At 54.3% G+C, this 17,394-nt stretch overlaps 1 protein-coding gene across 4 annotated transcripts in view; it reads right to left on the bottom strand.

The window, feature by feature from the left end:
* The window catches only part of CHAF1A (chromatin assembly factor 1 subunit A), a 28,013-nt gene that overhangs the window by 1,880 nt on the left and 8,739 nt on the right, over positions 1-17,394 (bottom strand). Inside the window, exons 4-14 of one of the 4 annotated variants that reach the window (XM_058537667.1) lie at positions 15,097-15,153; positions 13,189-13,418; positions 12,885-12,945; positions 12,406-12,474; positions 9,592-9,818; positions 8,896-9,064; positions 8,638-8,715; positions 8,062-8,154; positions 6,667-6,919; positions 5,653-6,143; positions 510-606 (exon numbers count right to left, since the gene is read on the bottom strand). In XM_058537667.1, the coding sequence (XP_058393650.1) occupies positions 510-606; positions 5,653-6,143; positions 6,667-6,919; positions 8,062-8,154; positions 8,638-8,715; positions 8,896-9,064; positions 9,592-9,818; positions 12,406-12,474; positions 12,885-12,945; positions 13,189-13,418; positions 15,097-15,153 (1,825 nt within the window). Of the gene's footprint in view, positions 1-509; positions 607-5,652; positions 6,144-6,666; positions 6,920-8,061; positions 8,155-8,637; positions 8,719-8,895; positions 9,065-9,591; positions 9,819-12,405; positions 12,475-12,884; positions 12,946-13,188; positions 13,419-15,096; positions 15,154-17,394 lie in introns of all 4 variants that reach the window. The other 3 variants (XM_058537668.1, XM_058537666.1, XM_058537669.1) reach the window with 3 other exon arrangements.

The following is a 17,394-nucleotide window of genomic DNA, read 5'->3' as shown; positions in this document are numbered from 1 at the left end:
CCTCACTAAGGTTTTTGTGTCCCTCTCGCACCTGTGTGCTTTCGGTGGCACCTCTCAGCAAGCTTGACACTTGACCCTCCAGGGAGGGAGGAGGCCCCCACGGCAAATGTGAGAAACCGGGGCGCCATGGCCAAGTGGCTAGCCAGAGCTCACGCCGTCAAGGACGGCCGGGCCTCGGGCTCCCTGAGCCCAACACCGCCGCGGCCCTCATTCCCCCTGGAGGCGCTAGGGTCAGAGCATGGCCCCCAACAGTGCCCAGGTACCCCCCCGCCGGACCCTCCCTCTCTAACACGCCCGTCCACCCTCCAGTTCTTTGGTTTCCTAAATGTCGCCTTCAGACCAAATCAGATCCCCCGGGGCCTGGACTGGAACCGACTGCCCACACACTCCAGCAGGCCAGCCTGCCTGGTGCCTCTCGGGGGCTTTTCCTCAACCCCCATTATCTACAGAAGGGGCGAGCGGGAGAGAGAGGGCGCCCTCCCCTCCTGCCGGTTTGGGGCCCTTCTCACCCCCGACATCCGAGATGTCCATCATCACACAGTCACCTTCCTCTTCCTCTTCCTCCTCCGTGTCCGCCTGGAAGCCGTCCAGGTCCCCAGCGCCGACCTGAACAGACCAAGGGGGCAGGGCTGTCGTCAGCAGCGGCAGCAGATGGGGACACGGGAGCTGCGGGGCAGGCCAGCGTGTGACCCCTCTCGCCACCCGCTTCCTTATACCTGACCTCCTCTACCTGTTTTGACAATGAATTTGAGGAGTCTGTTTGATAGCCTACGACCAAAGGAAAGCCTGGGGGTTTCTCTCAAACGAACTAATGAAATTCAGATCTCTGAAACCTACCACCAGCATTACTTACGTTATTACAAAAATGATTTGTGAACTGTTTTCTTTTTTATTTATTTTTATTTTTCTATTTTGTGAGGAAGATCAGCCCTGAGCTAACATCGATGCCAATCCTCCTCTTTTTGCTGAGGAAGACTGGCCCTGGGCTGACATCCGTGCCCATCCTCCTCCACTTTATATGGGACGCCGCCACAGCATGGCTTGATAAGCGGTGCGTCAGTGCGTGCCCAGGATCTGAAACCGCGAAACCCGGGCCGCCACAGTGGAGCGCGCACTTAACTGCTTGTGCCACCAGGCGGGCCCTTGTGAACTCTTACTGAATTAGAAAGAATTCTGGGTTTCTGGTTGGGTTTGAAAGAGAAATTACTAAAGCATGCACTCTCGCTGTATTTATTCTTTGAAATAAATGGCTGAGAACTCAGTCAGTCAGTGTTTTCTTCTCCGCCCAACGGCTCAGTCCCCTCTGCCTGGCACCTGACAACTCTCTCGCTGAATCTGTGCTCAGACCAGTTTCCAGTGGGGATGCCATTGCACAGCTGTGGACAGAGGGCAGGAGGGCGGGTGGGGCCGGAAGGCCTCTGCTGAGGGTAGCATTTCCAACGGCATTCCTGAGCTGTTTTCACTGGCTTTCGCCAGGGGGGAAGACAAGACCGCGGAAGGTAGCAGGACCAATTTCAAACACCCACCACCCACACGAGCGCTCACGCTCTCTGTACGTGAACAAAGAACCAGCAGATGAGGCGGAGACGGGCTCATTTCAACAGGGAGGCTAGTTCTCAAAACACTTCCAGAATTCCTCTGCTGCAAAAATCTGTTTGCCTGAAGAGGGACGGCAGTGCAACGAGACTGACGTGCACACTGGTTTCCTGGCCTGGGAACCGGGTTCAGATCGAAGGTTCCACGTCTGGCCTCCGGGAACACCGGCCCCCAGAGGAAGAGGCACTGCCGCCACTGGGGGGACGCTAAGGGCACCTTCCAGCTACCTGCTCCAGAAGGACTGTTTGGCAGAGAAAAGCAAAACAGCCCTGCTCTGACTTACGCTGATTTGGGGGTGTTTGTTTGGGTCTGTTAAGTGAAAGGAACAAACTGATTTCTTTAGAGCCCCCCAGCCACTGGGCCTGCAGACAGGAAACGCCAGTGTAGACGAACGAGGTTCTCTCTTGATGCGCACATTTTCAGGGGGACCACCACCCACAACCCTCTGGGCATGCGATAGGCTTTGACGCCTTCTAAAGGGAGAATTCAGGACGACAGCTGAGCCGCGCTGTGCTGAGAGCTTGTTGTACCGGGAAAGCTCGGCATCCCGCTGTCCCTACGCAGGTGGGGAATGCAGAGACGGGGAGGGGGGGAGCGGAAACACTCGGCACCCACAGAGAGGGGGGGCCGAGTCACACCGGCGGTTTCCATCAGAGTGCCTCGGACTGGAAAGGGCAAACAGAGCCTCTCCCCGTTGTAAAACAAAACCCAGGCCCCGAGTCACCCTGGGCCACACAGACGCGTGGCGGCAGAACACTTTGTAAACCATGAGGTATCGTGACTCTTGGACTTGAAGAGATTTTAAATTTCTCACAAATTAAAGAAGCCCAGCCCAGTCTGAAACATTGGGACACATTTAGAGTGTAGCAACACCCATCCCCACGGGGGCAGAAGGATCAGCTAGCGGCTTTCCCAAAATGCGAGGGAAGGCACTCCACGTGCTCCCGGCCGTCCGAGCCTGCCTTCCAGGAAGTCGTACCCGTGCCTCCCACCCTGTGTGGGTGCTGTGCGCTGGCAGGCCCCGCTCGATGCATACCCCAAAGCTACTCTCCCAGCCCTCCCTCCCAAAACAGAACAGGCATTGTGTTGGGTGGGGGTGGGGGTCAAGGTCTCATTTCTGCAGCCTGTCTTGCAGCTTTGTAGCAAAGCATCTGGCCAGAAGGAAACAGGTGGGCATCTGCTAGGGAGGGCTTCCCTTTCCAGACTAATAGGCAGCTTCGCCCCCTGGTCCTACCGGCTGGAGGTGCAGCAGCCATTTCGTGACCACGAAGACAGACCAACACTAAGGAAGGAGGGGGCAGGAGGCAGGAGGAGCCTGGCCTCGGACGACGACGTCATTACAGGAGCTCAGGCCTTCTTGTTGCTGGAGACAAACCCCCATGGCTTAAGCTATGACTAGAGGCCCTGTTACCTGCGGCCCAACACAATCCCAGAGGACCAAGTGCTGTGGAGCAGGTGTCCCAGCGTGAGCACGCCGAGGAGCAGTGGCGAGGCTGACTGCCCACAGAACACCCCAGAAGCCAGGTGCTCAGGGCTTCCCCTCGTGTCATGCGCCCCCTGTGCTGGCCACGCTGTGGTCCTCGTCCTTCACGTGGCAGTCCCTGAGAAGGATCTTTTAAAACGCAGACTTGAGGGTCCCCCGACCTACTGAATCAGACTCACTGGGTCCAGCATGCCCACAACTCTCAAGTGAAGCTTCTCTGGGTGACACTTCTGCCCAGAACAGTTTTAGACTCCTGGGTTAAGCCGTGAGCTGGGCCTGGGCCGAGGTTCACTCGCGGTGTAGCCTTCGGTGAGTCCCCCACACTGCTGAGCCTCTACGAGGCCCCCGTCTGTGAACGGGAGCAGAGGCCGCACCGAGCGCACAGGCTGCTGTTCACATGTGCATCATCGGACGAAACGCCCGCTTCACTGGTTCCTGGGCGCACGCTTCCTCACGCATCCACCTGTCTCCTGGGAGGGGCAGCCTAATTCAATGGGGAGCACTCTCCTTCCTCGTGGCTCGTAAGATAGCACAGCATCTCATCACGCATGAAACGTAGGGATCCCCGTCAAGTGCCCAGCAGTGCCCAGCGTGTGAGGAAACATGCAACAGGCTGAAACCACCGCTTTCCACGTGGAGAAACACGGGTTATGAACATGGACGAGGACGACCACCCCGAGGGCAAGGAGAGCAGAGCTCAGGGACGCAGCTGTGCCCTCACGCGAGACCCCACATCTACCCCAGTGAAATGACACCGGGCACAGAGGAGCCCTGGGGGAGCGGGGGAGCGCACGCTGCCTGGATAAGGAAACAAACACAGGGTGTCTCCAGCCCCAGCCATTTTCAAACTGGGCCTCCCCAGCTGGTTTCCACCAGAACAGCCACATTTGGGTTGCCCCTAAGACCATCTGGGTAACAACAATGTCGACCATGGAAAGGCTCGAACACAACTAATCTAACGAAGCCCATCATTTCAGGGAGGGAAGTGTCAGTGGGTCCGGGGCCCTGACTCCTAAGCCCGCGGGCTCTCCACAGTAGCAAGCCACAACCACAGGCTGGGCGCAGCTGTGCACACAGCCTAGCACGGACGAGGGCTCTGGAGAGGGACAAGGAACAGTCGACATGACAACATCGGGCCATTCTGACGGTGTCCCTTGCCGTGACGTGTAAGGTTTACGAAGGATGGAAGGCCTCATCTGTCTTCGGGAACAGGGAGAAGGCTCAACACCATTCCAGGAGCAGTTCTCCCGCCTCCTCGCCCTGACGGCCACTGAAGTTCTCAGCCGCACAGTCACTGTCAGAAGCAGTGGGCGGGAGCTGGGGTCTGGCAGGCGCGCACCAGCTCTCCCTGCTCCATCTCCACCACCACTAGCCTCCAGCACTCAGCTCCCGGGCCACAATCCCCTCCTGAAGAGGCCACTGGACGTGAGCGGGAGACCCAGCTCTTACGACGCCTTCATCTCATCCTCCTAAAATCGAGTCTCTCAAAATCTGTAACTCCGCGAGATGCCTGCCTAAAACCAGGGCCCAATGCTCACACCGCAAAACAGGTTTCCAGTAAGAGCAGAGATGTGGAAACAAACTCACTGACATTCACATTCTAGTAAGGAAAAAACCACACACACCAAACAGCAACACAGGCATCTAGCACTGGCCCTGCCCTCTGAGCGTGCACACAGCACTGGAGACGACCGAGCCCAGTGTCTCAGGAGGCCACCCCAGCTCCCGGGCCAGGCAGGCCCACCTCGCACACGTCCCCTCGTCTCCATGCTCCTTCTCTTTGGCGCACCATCTATCTGTAATCACATGGCATTTCGCCTGATGGACTCCTGTCTGTGTCTCCCGTTAGATGGTGTTTTGCTTGTCACTGTGTACACAAGGCCTAGCAGGGTGTGTGGTACAGAATAAGTGCTTAATAACTGTGTTAAATGAATGCAAAACCAAAAAAATAAGAATAAGCCAGTGCTTGGAACGTTATTCAGTGCTAAAAAGAAATGAGCAATCACGCCATGAAGAGACACGGAGGAACCTTATAGGAGGAACCTTAAATGTGTATCACTAAGTAAAAGAAGCTGATCTGAAAAGGCTACGTAGTATGTGATTCCAACTCTAGGACATTCTGGAAAAGGCAAAACTATGGAGACAGTAGATGAGTGGTTGCCAGGGGTTTAAGGGGAAGGAGGGATGAAGAGGTGGGCCGCAGAGGATTTTTAGGGCAGTGAAACTAGTCTGTGTGATACTCTGACGGTGGATACGGATCATTCTACATTTGTCCAAACCCACAGAATGCACAAGACCGAGTGACCCCTAACGTCAACCACGGACGTGGGGTGACCGTGACGTGTCCCTGTAGGTTCCTCGGCTGTAACAGATGCGCCCTCTGGTGGGGGATGCTGACAGTGGGGGAGGCTGTGTGTGGGGGGGACAAGGGGCATATGGAAGATCTCAGCACCTTCCCCTCAATGTTGGACAAGTTTTTGGCCTCAGTTTTGCTGTGAATCTAGAACTGCTCTAAAAAACGAACTTCATTAAAAATATGAAGGCCGCCGTGGGCTCCTGGGCCTGCCGCTCACCTGCCCGTCGTGTCTGCGCTTCTTCATGAACTGGGTGATGCACATGCTGCCCCCCGACTTCCGCTTCAGCGAGACAGGCGTCCCCTGGACGGGCCCCGTGGGGGGGGCGCTGCCACTGTCCTCCCTGGTGGCCGAGGGCACCATGGTGACGTAACTCCACTGGCACGGCACGGGCAGGTGCTCCTGGTCAAAGCTCTTCAGCACCTGCGGGTGGACGTACCAGCACATCCTGAAATCGGGTCTCTTCTCGTACACTGAGTTCTCGGAAATGATCCGCTTGAGCCTGGCCTTGGAGGGGATGGCGGTGTCCTCGCCGGCGGTGGGGGTCTGTGGGCGGGAGGAGCTCGGGCTCGGGGGGCTGGCGGAGCTGGTCTCGGGACTGCCGGCGTCCTTGCTGAGCAGCCCTCGGCGGCAGCACTCCTGGAACTCCCGGATGATCACTTTGCTTCCGTTCACGTTCCCGTGGAGCAGCGGGAGAAGCTGGGCCAAGACTGGAGGGGGGAGGGGACACGGTGGGCGTGAGACACAGAATAAACGGCACACAGGCCCCAAGCTGTCCCTGCCATCGAGACATGGTCGGCGTTGGGATGGCCTTTTAGGGATAGATTTAAGACTCAAGAACAGCTCCAGAGGGTTCTGTGAAGCCCAAGCCTCACAAAGCAGGATTCGTTTGGATTAACTGCCGCGCCTCACTTTATGGGCCTATTTTTCCTTGGTAAAGGTCATCGTGCTCACGATCTGAGTCATGGGTCCTCCCTGGCTTGAAAAGCAAGGAGGCAGAGCCGTCAGGGACGTGTGGGACTTGGGCCAGGCGCTGGGCCAGTCCCCGCGGGTGGAACGGGCTAAAGCAGCTGCCTCATACTGCTATCGTGAACATCAGAGTGAACACGTGTGCCTGGCAGGCGCCGGCTTGTTATTTGTTGAGAGAACTTCTCAATTTTCCCTCCAGTCCCCTAATCTAGTGCCCCGGGCCTCGCAGCAGGGGAGCCCGCCCCCTCCCACGCAGGCACTCACTCTGCTGGTCCCTCTTCTCTCTCCGGGAGGCCTTGGGCGTCTGCTCCTCCTCGGGGGGGACGGTCTCCAGCAGGCACGCCGTGAACTGCTGCAGCAGCTTCAGGTCGGCGCCTCCATCCTTGTCATTCGCCCAGATGCAGCCGATCTTCACGGGCTGGAGCACACGGAACCTCTTGCCCTTGGCTAAGAACTCGTCCCACTCCTTGGCCTTCAGTTTCTGGCGAACCTTGTGGTTCTCCGGGTCGGCACACTCCTTGCAGGATAGGGAGCAGACGCTTACTCGGGGTCCCCGCTCCCCTCCGCCCGGGCACTCTCAGTCCCCGCCTCTGGGACAGTGAGAGGAAAGGGGGCCGAGCTATTCCAGTCGCGGCCAGTGTGGAAACCACACCTGCAGCCTCCCCACCGCATCCTAGACGTTCCTCCTCTGACGCTACAGGCGGTGAGACAGGCAGACAGCTTTCTAGACTGAACGGTAATTGGTATTTTCCCCCTTTCGATGCTGGAGATGCCTCTGACCGGCGAGGCACAGGTAATTTCATAACCTCACCAGGGAGCCTCCTAAGGCCATTCTGGATTTTCTGGTTAACAGGTGACCCTGGAGCTGTCAAATCACCAACCCACAACCGCGTGCCCAGTTCAGCCACGGCCAGGCCTCTTCCAGGGGACCCGATACCACTCTCTGAGACAGAGATGCCGCGGCTGCGACGAGAAACACCCGCCTCCTTTGGAAACGTACAAGGAACACACGCCCTTCAGGTCTGACTTTGAGACGCAATCATGCCCCAGGCGTGTCGGACTTTTCTCTGTTTCTCCACCACCCAAACACTGCAACCCGACAGGCCTTCAGAACCCCAAAAATGGCTTACTCAAAAGTTCCACCACCTGGCAGAATTTAGAAAGTTGGTGGTGGCTGGGGGTTAACTCAAAGGGGCATGGAGAGATGGGAAAGTTCTCGATTTCATTTCGAGCGGTGGTTTCACAAATGTAGTCAATTGTTAAAACTCATCACACTCAAAAATTAACATCTGTATGTTTTGTTGTATGTTAATTATACTTCAGCTAAGAAACGTAAGAAAAAAAGTTTGTGTCCTGACCCACACGCCACAGCCACCCTCCGACCAGGCTTTCTTCTCACACCTCTCCCCTCACTTGGAGTTTTCTCCTCCCTCCACAGATGCTATCACCCTCCCAGGCGGAACTCAGGCTCCGGCTCCAGCATTCCCACAAACGACCAGGGCTGCGTGCGACCAGGGCTGCGTGCGGAGCCGAGCCTCCGAGGCTGTGAGGGGCGAGGTAGGTGTGGAATCCCCGTCACCGCCCCCAGGTCAGCAGCCACCGGCCAGGCCCCCGACTGAGCTCTTTTCTGAGCCAGTCACCTCCCCGTCGACCCCTCACCTCAGTTACTCCTTCATCCTCAGACAGGTACCCATGGGGCACGAAAAAACCATCATCTTCATCTTCGTCCTCTCCCACTTCATCATCATCATCCTCAAGGGGAAAAAAGTATGTTCACAATATGTGGAAACAGAATATATGCTTCGTTTAAAATTTTAATCTGTGAACACCTAAGGAAGAAAAAGCCATCTCCTGCTTTGAGTGTCGTTCCTATGGACACGGTGGGGATGAGCAGAAACCCCACTAATTAACCCCATTATATTACAGTGGGGGTAGGGGATTAGGAAAAAAATAATTCAGTGAAGCCGCCCAGATGGAAGGCAAGAGAGAGCGGTGGGGACCATGGAGAGCCAGGGAGTGGGCATGCCCATCTAAAAGGATGACCCACCGCTGCCAAGAGGGTCAGTGTTGCCAGCTACGGTTTTCCAAGAGAAGTTGGAAATCCAGATGTTAAACGCTGCCTAAAATGTTCAGACAACCCTACAGCTCAAACCAAGGCTGTCTGTGGGTGAATTCGGCCTAGGGCCTGCCTCGGTCTTCTGCTCGAAATCTGAATCGGTCCGGGTCTGCGCTCACCCCTTCGCTATGGGAGAGGGACTCTCCCGGCTCCTCCTCTTCCCACTCGTCATCGCTGTCCACCTCGTAGTCGAGGAGCTTCTGGGAAAACAAACACATGGTGCGTCATTGTTGTTTTTCAGGGTTGGAAGGAAAAGGCAGAGCAGAAGAGCTGGAATACTTATGGAATCCAAGAGACCAGCGTAAAAGAAGGCAAACGAGAAGGAAACCCGGAAGGGCAGGCGCCTGGCCCATCAGCACGTCTGCCCACACACTCACCCTGTCCTGGGCCCAGGGGTCCCTCGGATGGATGACCGTCGTCGTCTTGTTCCATGTCCCCCAGTACGCTGGCCGGTGATTCTCGGAAAACTGCAGGAGCTTCATCCTGCCGAACTTCCTCCTGTCGGGAACGCCGTCCACTTTGCCACTCTCCACGATCACCACATCACTGCGGGGTGAGACACCAGCTCAGGAAGGCCCCCCGCGACGCGCTCACTCACCACCCCATCTTCCCGAGGAAGCGGCCATGGACCCGCCACAAAGATGGGTAACATTCAGCAGCACCTGCGCCTGAGGAAAGCTACGGAGCATGTACCCAGGGACACAGAGCAAGGGGGAGGGAGACCAGACTGCCAAGCTGTGCCCCAGGCATTTACGTGAGTGGGGCTGTGGACGGCGAGTACAGCAGCACGCACAGGGAGACGCCTTTCTAGGAGGCCAGCAGGGAAATAGGATCCCTCCTAGGAGAGTTGGGAAGCCGGGATGGGCAGTCTGCACTCCAGAGCAGTGGGGTCCTGCAAGGCTACTGCCCACGGGAGACTTCGGAGGCTCACGGGAAGCCAGCACAGAGGTCCAATGAAGCACTGAAGTCCAGCTGAGGCCCGGGAGGGAGATGACGGGCCCAAGGCCACAGGGAGTCAGCAGTAGGCCCCCTAGGGCTCTCGAGCTGCGCCGACCTCACCAGGGGGCACTGACCTGTTACAGATGTCTGTGTTCCGGTTAGAAACCGTGGTGGGTCCCGACCTGAGGGGCTGCCGCCCTTTCAGATCTTTCAGGAAGGAGAACTCGCCACTCTGCTGCTGGAGGAGCTGGTCCAACTGGTCACAGAGGTCCTGGTCAAAGGCGGTCCGACACCGAGGGGCAAGGACCATATGTTCTTTAATTTCAAAAGGGGCAAACTTCCCGCAGGAGCCGGCCAGGGTCTGGAATGGAGAAGAGAGTGATGGCACGCCTGTGCGACGGCACACCACCCAGCAGTGCAAGGGTGGGCGGCTGGACACAGCATGCTGCTTTTCCGATTTGTCCAGGTCAGAGAGTCAGAGAAGACACACAGAAGGCTACACGCTGTGTGATGCCGTTTACCTGGGTTTCTGGAAAAGGCAAAGCTATGGGGCCAGAGATGACAACCGTGGTTGCCAGGGGCTGGAGGTGGAAGGAGGGGATGACTACAAGGCAGCCGTTTGGGCTGATGGAAAAACTCTAGATCTGATCACAGCATTAGCCACGGGGCCCCATGTATTGTTAAGACTCATTGAGCAGTATTCCTGAAAAGGGTGAATTTTACTGTAAAATTATACCTCCATAAACCTGGCTTTTTTTTTTTTTTTTTAAATAAAAAGACAATAAAGCCTGAGATCCAGAGGAGGAAATGGAGACCCAGGAGAGCGACCTGCTTACCCAGAGCCACCCCATTATAACACATGACTATGACACAGCCGACTCCAACACTGAAGCCTGACATGGACCCGAAACATCAAGTCTGTTTCCTAAGAACCAGCCACTGTAAAGTCTGGTGGACATGATTTCCCTTCTCAGAGCTCATTCAGCATCTTGAATGTTTGTGTCAGCGGATCCCAAAGCTGGCAGCACACGAGGACGCCGTGGTGGGCAGGAGAGGCTACGTCTATGAAGTCTGGTATAAGAAAGCCAGTGGGGCCAGCAGCCCTCACTGCTGGCTGCACGACGGGGTCATCCGGGGAACTGGTGGAAATCCCGGTGCCCAGACCTGGCCTGTGGGATTCCCGGGGATAAGATCCAGGCTCCGTTACTCTTTACAGCTCCCCAGCGATTCCAACAGGCAGCCCAGGCCAGGAGCCAGCAGACTTTTCTCCTCACTAAGGAATGGGTGCTGGGCACATCGGGATCCACATGGGGAAAGAGTGAGGGCCACGCCCCATACCACGAGCACAAAGAATTCCAGCGAAGGAACTCAACATAAGAAACAAAACTCAATGGGCCGGCCCCGTGGCTTAGCAGTTAAGTGTGCGCGCTCCGCTGCTGGCGGACCGGGTTTGGATCTCAGGCGCGCACCGACGCACTGCTTCTCCGGCCATGCTGAGGCCATGTCCCACATACAGCAACTAGAAGGATGTGCAGCTATGACATACAACTATCTACTGGGGCTTTGGGGAAAAATAAATAAATAAAATTATAAAAAAAAAAAAGAAAGAAAACTCAAGCTAAAAAAAAACCCCCCAAAACTGGAAAAAAATCAGAATGTATCTACAACCATAGGATACATTAGGCTTTCTAACCAAAAGCCAATTGCCATAAAAGAATAAAAATGTTGACATTAAAACAAAAAATTTCTGTGCAACAAAAAGACATCATAAACAAAGTTAAAGGTGGGAAAACAGGCTAAGAAAAAATATTTGCAGTGTATATCACCAAGAATGAAAATCCAGGCTATATGAAGGACTCCTAGAGATCCGGTGGGGAGTGGGGAGCCAATGCTGTAGAAAACTGGGTGAAAATAGGAATTAGCAAGGCACAGAACAAGAGATAAAAGGCGAACAAACGTGAAAAGATGTTGAACTGTACTAGGAGCCAAGGACAAATGTTCAAACAGGGACATCACTTTTTTTACGCGTCAGGTTGGCAGAGTGAAAAGAGAATGTGTCACACCCACACTGGTGGCTGGCGGGAAGCGCACAGTTGCACGCACTGTGGGACGGTGCATCGGCATTTCCCGCGGGGAGGGCAGCAGAACCATAACCACCACGATTCTGCGGACGTGCGTGTCCTTGGACCAGCAGCAAGCCCGCTGGCAGGTGGCCGCCCTGAAGGAAGGCTCGGGCACAGAGTGTCGGTGACGCTCAGTGCGCCACTGAGGGGGCTCAACGGGGAATGGACGTATAAACTGTGATACCATCCCCATCACGAGAAGTCACGCAGCAAGGGAAGGGAATGAGGTAGATCCAAAAGGGCCGACGTGGCCAGAATCCAAGACACAGTAAGTACACAAAGTAGTAAGGCAAATTCAGAATGATCGCGATTTATGTGCACACCAATACACGCCGGGATGTAAAGGCACAGAGAAAGATCTGGAAGGACACCCGTGCATTGGAGGAGATGGGTTACCTCTGGAGCTGGGGGGTGGGGGGGAGAGGGAGGTCTGGGGTCTCCACAAGCAGATGCTGGTCCCGAAGGTGACTGGATGCTGGTCTGGGGAAGCGGGATTCTGCAATGGATTCTGCACTGCTGTTTTATGGTTGGTCTTGGCTCCCATCTGGTGCATAAATTCCTCGAGGGTAAGGCCTAGGTCTTCTTCTCTTAGACTTTCCCACACACCTCCTAATGCAAAACTGCTCATGAAGCAACCTCTAGCAAATGTGCCTTTTCAAGGACATAGTGAATGAGAAAACACTGAACCTTCAGAAAGAAGAGCTCCCTGCGCAGGCGGAGGCCCCCCTTCATGAAAGAGAAGCTAGCTGTCGGAAGAGACCCTTCTATTTTCCCAAAGGAAGAGGCTGACAAACACCAGAAGGGAAGCAGGAGGAAGCTGCTCACCTTGGGGGCCTGTGGAGTCTTTGGTTTCTGAAAGAACCTCGTGATTTCGGCCTTCTCTGCTTTAATGCGCTGCAATTTAAGAGAAGATGGGGAAGACGAAGAAATGAAGAGAAACGGTGTGTGTTTTAAAACATGCAAAGGCCCCTAGAACTGAATCGCAAGCATTTTTAAGTTGAAAGCATTATTTTCATTTTAGCTCTCAAAACCCGTCAACCAGCAACGGGGTACCAGGCCATCTCAAAATGTCAGAGATGCTCTCGTGGGCAGAAGGACCGGGATGTCGAGCCAGTAGGCTCGTGACAGGCCAGCATGAGAACAAGGGACGAGAACCTGCTGACACACACATCAGTCCCTGTGGGGGCCGCGTGGCTTCCCACGACCTGGGGAACGCCGGGCAGCAGTGAAGCAAAGACCTGCTTTATGCCAGCTCCGGATTCTCCAAGAGGCTGGAATGTGGAAGCTCTGGGGGAACGTCCTACCTTCTCTTCCTCTCTCAACCGTTTCTCCTCTTCCTTTTTCCTCTTCTCCTCCAGCTTAGCCCTGCGGGACACGAGACTCCACGTCAGCCGCCGGCCCTCGACGCGCCCAGCCCAAGCCTGCGTCCTGGGACGGCGAGGGGTCTGAAGAAGTGTCCCCGGGAGACAGACGGGAGGAGGGGGAGAGCGCAGCAAGCAGAGGCTCCTCCCCGCCCCTTCCATCAGGGGCTCCGCCTGCACCCCTGGAGAGGGAGCCAGGTCCCCTTGGGGAGGACGCAGCAGGGACAGCGCGGGGGCCGCCACTCACTCCAGCGCCTCCTGCCGCTCCTTGCGCCTCTCCTCCTTGAGCCGCTGCTTCTCCGCCTTCTCTTTCTCGTCCTTTTCCCTCTTCTCCCGCCTCTCCCTTTCCTTCAGCTCCTTCTCCTCCTCCCTCTTCTTCTTGGCTTCCTCCTTGGCCCGCTTGGCCTCCTCTCGCAGCTTCTCCTTCTCCTCCTTCTCGGCCCGTAGCTTCAGCTGCTTGCCCAGCCGCTCCCTGTCCTGCAGCGAGAGACAGGGCACGGCTGCGGCCACGCCGAGCCCCGGGGAGGGCCCGTGCGCAGACAGAAGGGAGACGGGGAGAGGCCGCACGGCCCGCAGCCTCATGCAGGAGTAACTCTCCCCGTTACATTTCCTTCTGTCCTGAGCAAAGGGACGAGCATCAGCCGCTTGTCACAGGACCTTGTAGGCAATTCAAAATGTACAATACCGTCTTTCGACATGGGATGAAGTTTACTTATTACTGAATTTAAAAAGACTGCATAAATACCTCTGGGCTGCCTACGCAGGGGGCCCGCTGTGGGGTCCGAGCTGCGTTTAAACAGAAAGCTGTGGTAAAATAAAGACACAGAAACACCTCCACGTTTTGCCTCCCTACCTTTAAAACACAAGGATTTTTCTTCCTGTTCCCCCAAAACCATACCAGATGATAGGGTTTATTTTATTTCTTTTGAAGTAAAAGAGTGGGATGAGGCAAGGACGGGGAACCTGAAGGGCAAGTCTTAAAACAGTAGGGGATAAATGAGAACACATAAAAAAATAAAAGAAAAAACAATCTTTAAAACCGTTTCTCAGGATCTGAAAAGAAGGTTAGGTAGGAAGAAAGGATGAAGAATAACCTCTGTTACGATGGGAGTATCTTTTCATTAGCCGCAGGAACAAACAGCTAGTTTCTTTTCTATTCTTTGAAGTGGGAACATCTCGTTTTATTATATCAGTTCCTCATTCCGAAGAACTGGGACATGGCCTGGGGCCCTGAGTTATTATATAATCTTGAGTTCATATTAAACAGTTCACCTGCCGGATGGAAGGGCTGGCCAGCTGCTAACATAGCTCGGGGTAATTTTCAAGGGCCATTCCCACCGAGGATGGGCTTCCCACCTGTCTGGAGCCCGACAGCTGAGCTTTCCGTCTGGGTGTATGATTATGCCCTCGTCCCCAGAGGATATTCTACCCTCTGCCCTAAGAAACTTTTGGTCATTGGAACAAAAGCCACAGAGGCATGCCCTCAGACATGTCTGAACATTCGCTTCTTGCCAAGTACCCTCCGCATCTGCGTCTGACACACAGGATACCTGGAGAGGGTCTGGGTGAGTGACAAGACCAGCAGCGTAAATGCAGCTCCCCGCTGCTAGATAAGAAGACAGGGGCTTCTGGAAATCAGATCTCTTCATTCTGAGTCCCGTCCCCACCCCCACCCGTGGGTGCCCAACTCTGAAATTCCAACAAAGAATGAGACAAACTCTAGAAAACAGAGTCAAAGACTTAGCAGAGAACCATTAAACAATCATCACCCATGAAGTGTAGGTGCTGTCAATGTCTTACAGCTTGTGGGAAGAAGCGGAACTTAAATCCATCCGCAGGGGACTGGGATGTGGGAGAGGGACTAGGTTCTTGGAAGGCAATTTTAAGCCACAGTGGGATGCCCAACCAATTAAGACAGTAATAATAATAATAAAAGCTTAGAAAAGGCTACATGCAAAACCTTAGGACTCAGCAAAGCTAAAAATGACGCAATCCACTAAGCCTAGTTATGTAAAATGAAGCAAGAAGCAAAATGATGGTCAGAACAAGAGGAGAGAGGTGACAACTGGGCCAGAGGGAGTGCAAAGGGCTTTGCTTACTATTCAACACAAAAAGCACAGCGGGGTAATTTTCTATTTCAGGGAAAATGTCTTACTCTTTGCAGTCTCATCTTGTTCTTCTCGGCAGAACCTTTGACCAATTTCTTAGTTATCTGAAATGAAAGACATTATCTTAAAACAGGGCTGGTTCAATCACTTTACCCTGTTCACCGTACTGCATGGTCCACGGGGAAAAGGAAGGAGGGAATGTGTGACCCACACTTGAAGAACTGCTTTGCACAACAAGAAAAATGAAAACCGTTCCAGGTGACCAGTCTCCTCCAAGAGAACCAAAATGTCGCAGCGGGGTCACAAACCCCAATGAAGGTGCACACACATGCATCTGGGGATGACAGGGGAGGCCAGACTTCTGGCCTAAGCTCTCTCCAGAGCAGTTCCAGAATCCTGATAACCCGCCATCAGACTGAAGGACAATGGAGAGACAGTTCAGGCCAGAAAGAGGGAACTCCCCAGGCTCATTTTAGACTTGGACAGGCAGCCAAAAACTGAGACTAAAGCCCAGTTGAAAAAGCGAAGGCCTGGGGCCGGCCCGGTGGCATAGCGGTTGAGTTCGCACGCTTCACGTCAGCGGCCTGGGGTTCGCGGGTTTGGATCCCGGGCGCCGACCGACGCACTGCTCATCAGGCCACGCTGTGGCAGAGTCCCATATAAAGTAGAGGAAGATGGGCACAGATGTTAGCCCAGGGCCAATCTTCCTCACGCACACACACAAAAAAGCGCAAAGGCCTATTTCTCTTGGAATGCTCTGCCATCTCTCGACAAAATTCTGTTTCAGTGATTTCTCTACCTGGGGAAGCCACAGCCCTAAGACCTGTTACAGAATAAAACTGACAGATGAATGAACTCAAGATATCCCTCTTACTGGGCACACCAAGGTCCTTCTGGACTAAGCTTTCCTTTAGGAAAAGAAAGGGCCGAGCATAGTCATGAGAAAGCCACATGTTGGGAGGAGCTCAAAGGCCACCGAGAGTGCCGGGTGCTCAGTCCCGAGTTCTCGGAGCGTGCACCAACAGAACTGCCAGTTACCCGAGAGGCCTTACCCAGTGCATAAGAAAGAGCATCTGCCTCTCCAGGATCCGATCCACCTGCCAAGCCTGCGGACTTCATCCCCCCGAGTCAAGGACCTCACAGCAGAATCTGTAAGTTTCCATATCTCTATGTTGTGGTCCTTTGCGTTCAAAGATTACACACAAAGATTACCGAATGTGACTGCCAGACTCCTCTATCAGAGTATTTGGGGGGAAAAACACATTTATTTAGTCTTGTCCATACTTGTTGAATTTCAGCTGCAGAATCAGTGCCTTTTCCAATGCTTCCCCTTTGCTGTGAGTCCAGCGATAACAGAGTTGACATGACTACCAGGAGCCGGCTGAATGATATCCAACGACCAGAGCAATTACGATTAATTTAAAACCAGTATCTCTATTGCTTTACTAGACATTCGGGTGGCTCTTACTGGTCTTATGTAATTTTATCTTCTTGACATTTGGCCCAAGTATTTAGAGAACTCTCTCTCAAGATACAGACCATACATGTTACTGATCTGGAACTCACCTGCCAAAAACGAGACCCAGGATCCCAGGAGGAAGCTGAAACACACATCGACTACCCCAAGTAGTCAAGGGAGACGTAACTATGTCCGTGCAGTAAAATTCTACACGTTATTCGGGAGAATCCTGGAGCCCACTTACTCTCATTTTATACCTGAGAAGATCTCATTTCTAAGCCCGGAGAAGAGACGCAGCAGTGAATGAGAGGAGGGGAGGAGGCTGTGGATAGGCCCAGCAGCAGCAGCAGCTAATAACCCAACAGTGGGGGAGAGAAGACACAGGGGAAAAGATACACCAGACGGGCCCGGCCACACAGGAGCACAAGCAGGCAAAACTCCAGGCGCATTCCTGCCAGTCTGCTTAACAACAGCCCTGGAGGGGCCGGCCCGGTGTGGCGCAAGAAGTTAAGTGCGCGCGCTCCGCTGCAGTGGCCCGGGCCTCGCCGGTTCGCATCCCGGGCGCACACTGACGCACCGCTTGTCACGCCGCCATGCTGTGGCGGCGTCCCATATAAAGGGGAGGAAGATGGGCATGGATGTTAGCCCACAGCCAGTCTTCCTCAGCAAAAAGAGGAGGATTGGCAGATGTTAGCTCAGGGCTGATCTTCCTCACACACACACAAAAAAAACAGCCCGGGAAATGGTAGAAAGAAGCTTACTACAATTATCATTGGTCGAGGCCGAGAATTAGAGACAACAGAAATATCCATCAGTGAGATGACGCTGTAAACTGCACATATCCACACCACAGGTGTACAATATAGCAGTTAAAACAACATCGGTC

This window comes from Diceros bicornis, unplaced genomic scaffold (genome assembly GCF_020826845.1).
Source record: "Diceros bicornis minor isolate mBicDic1 unplaced genomic scaffold, mDicBic1.mat.cur scaffold_67_ctg1, whole genome shotgun sequence".
NCBI lineage: Eukaryota > Metazoa > Chordata > Mammalia > Perissodactyla > Rhinocerotidae > Diceros > Diceros bicornis.
This window is presented reverse-complemented; position numbering and strand designations above follow the sequence as displayed.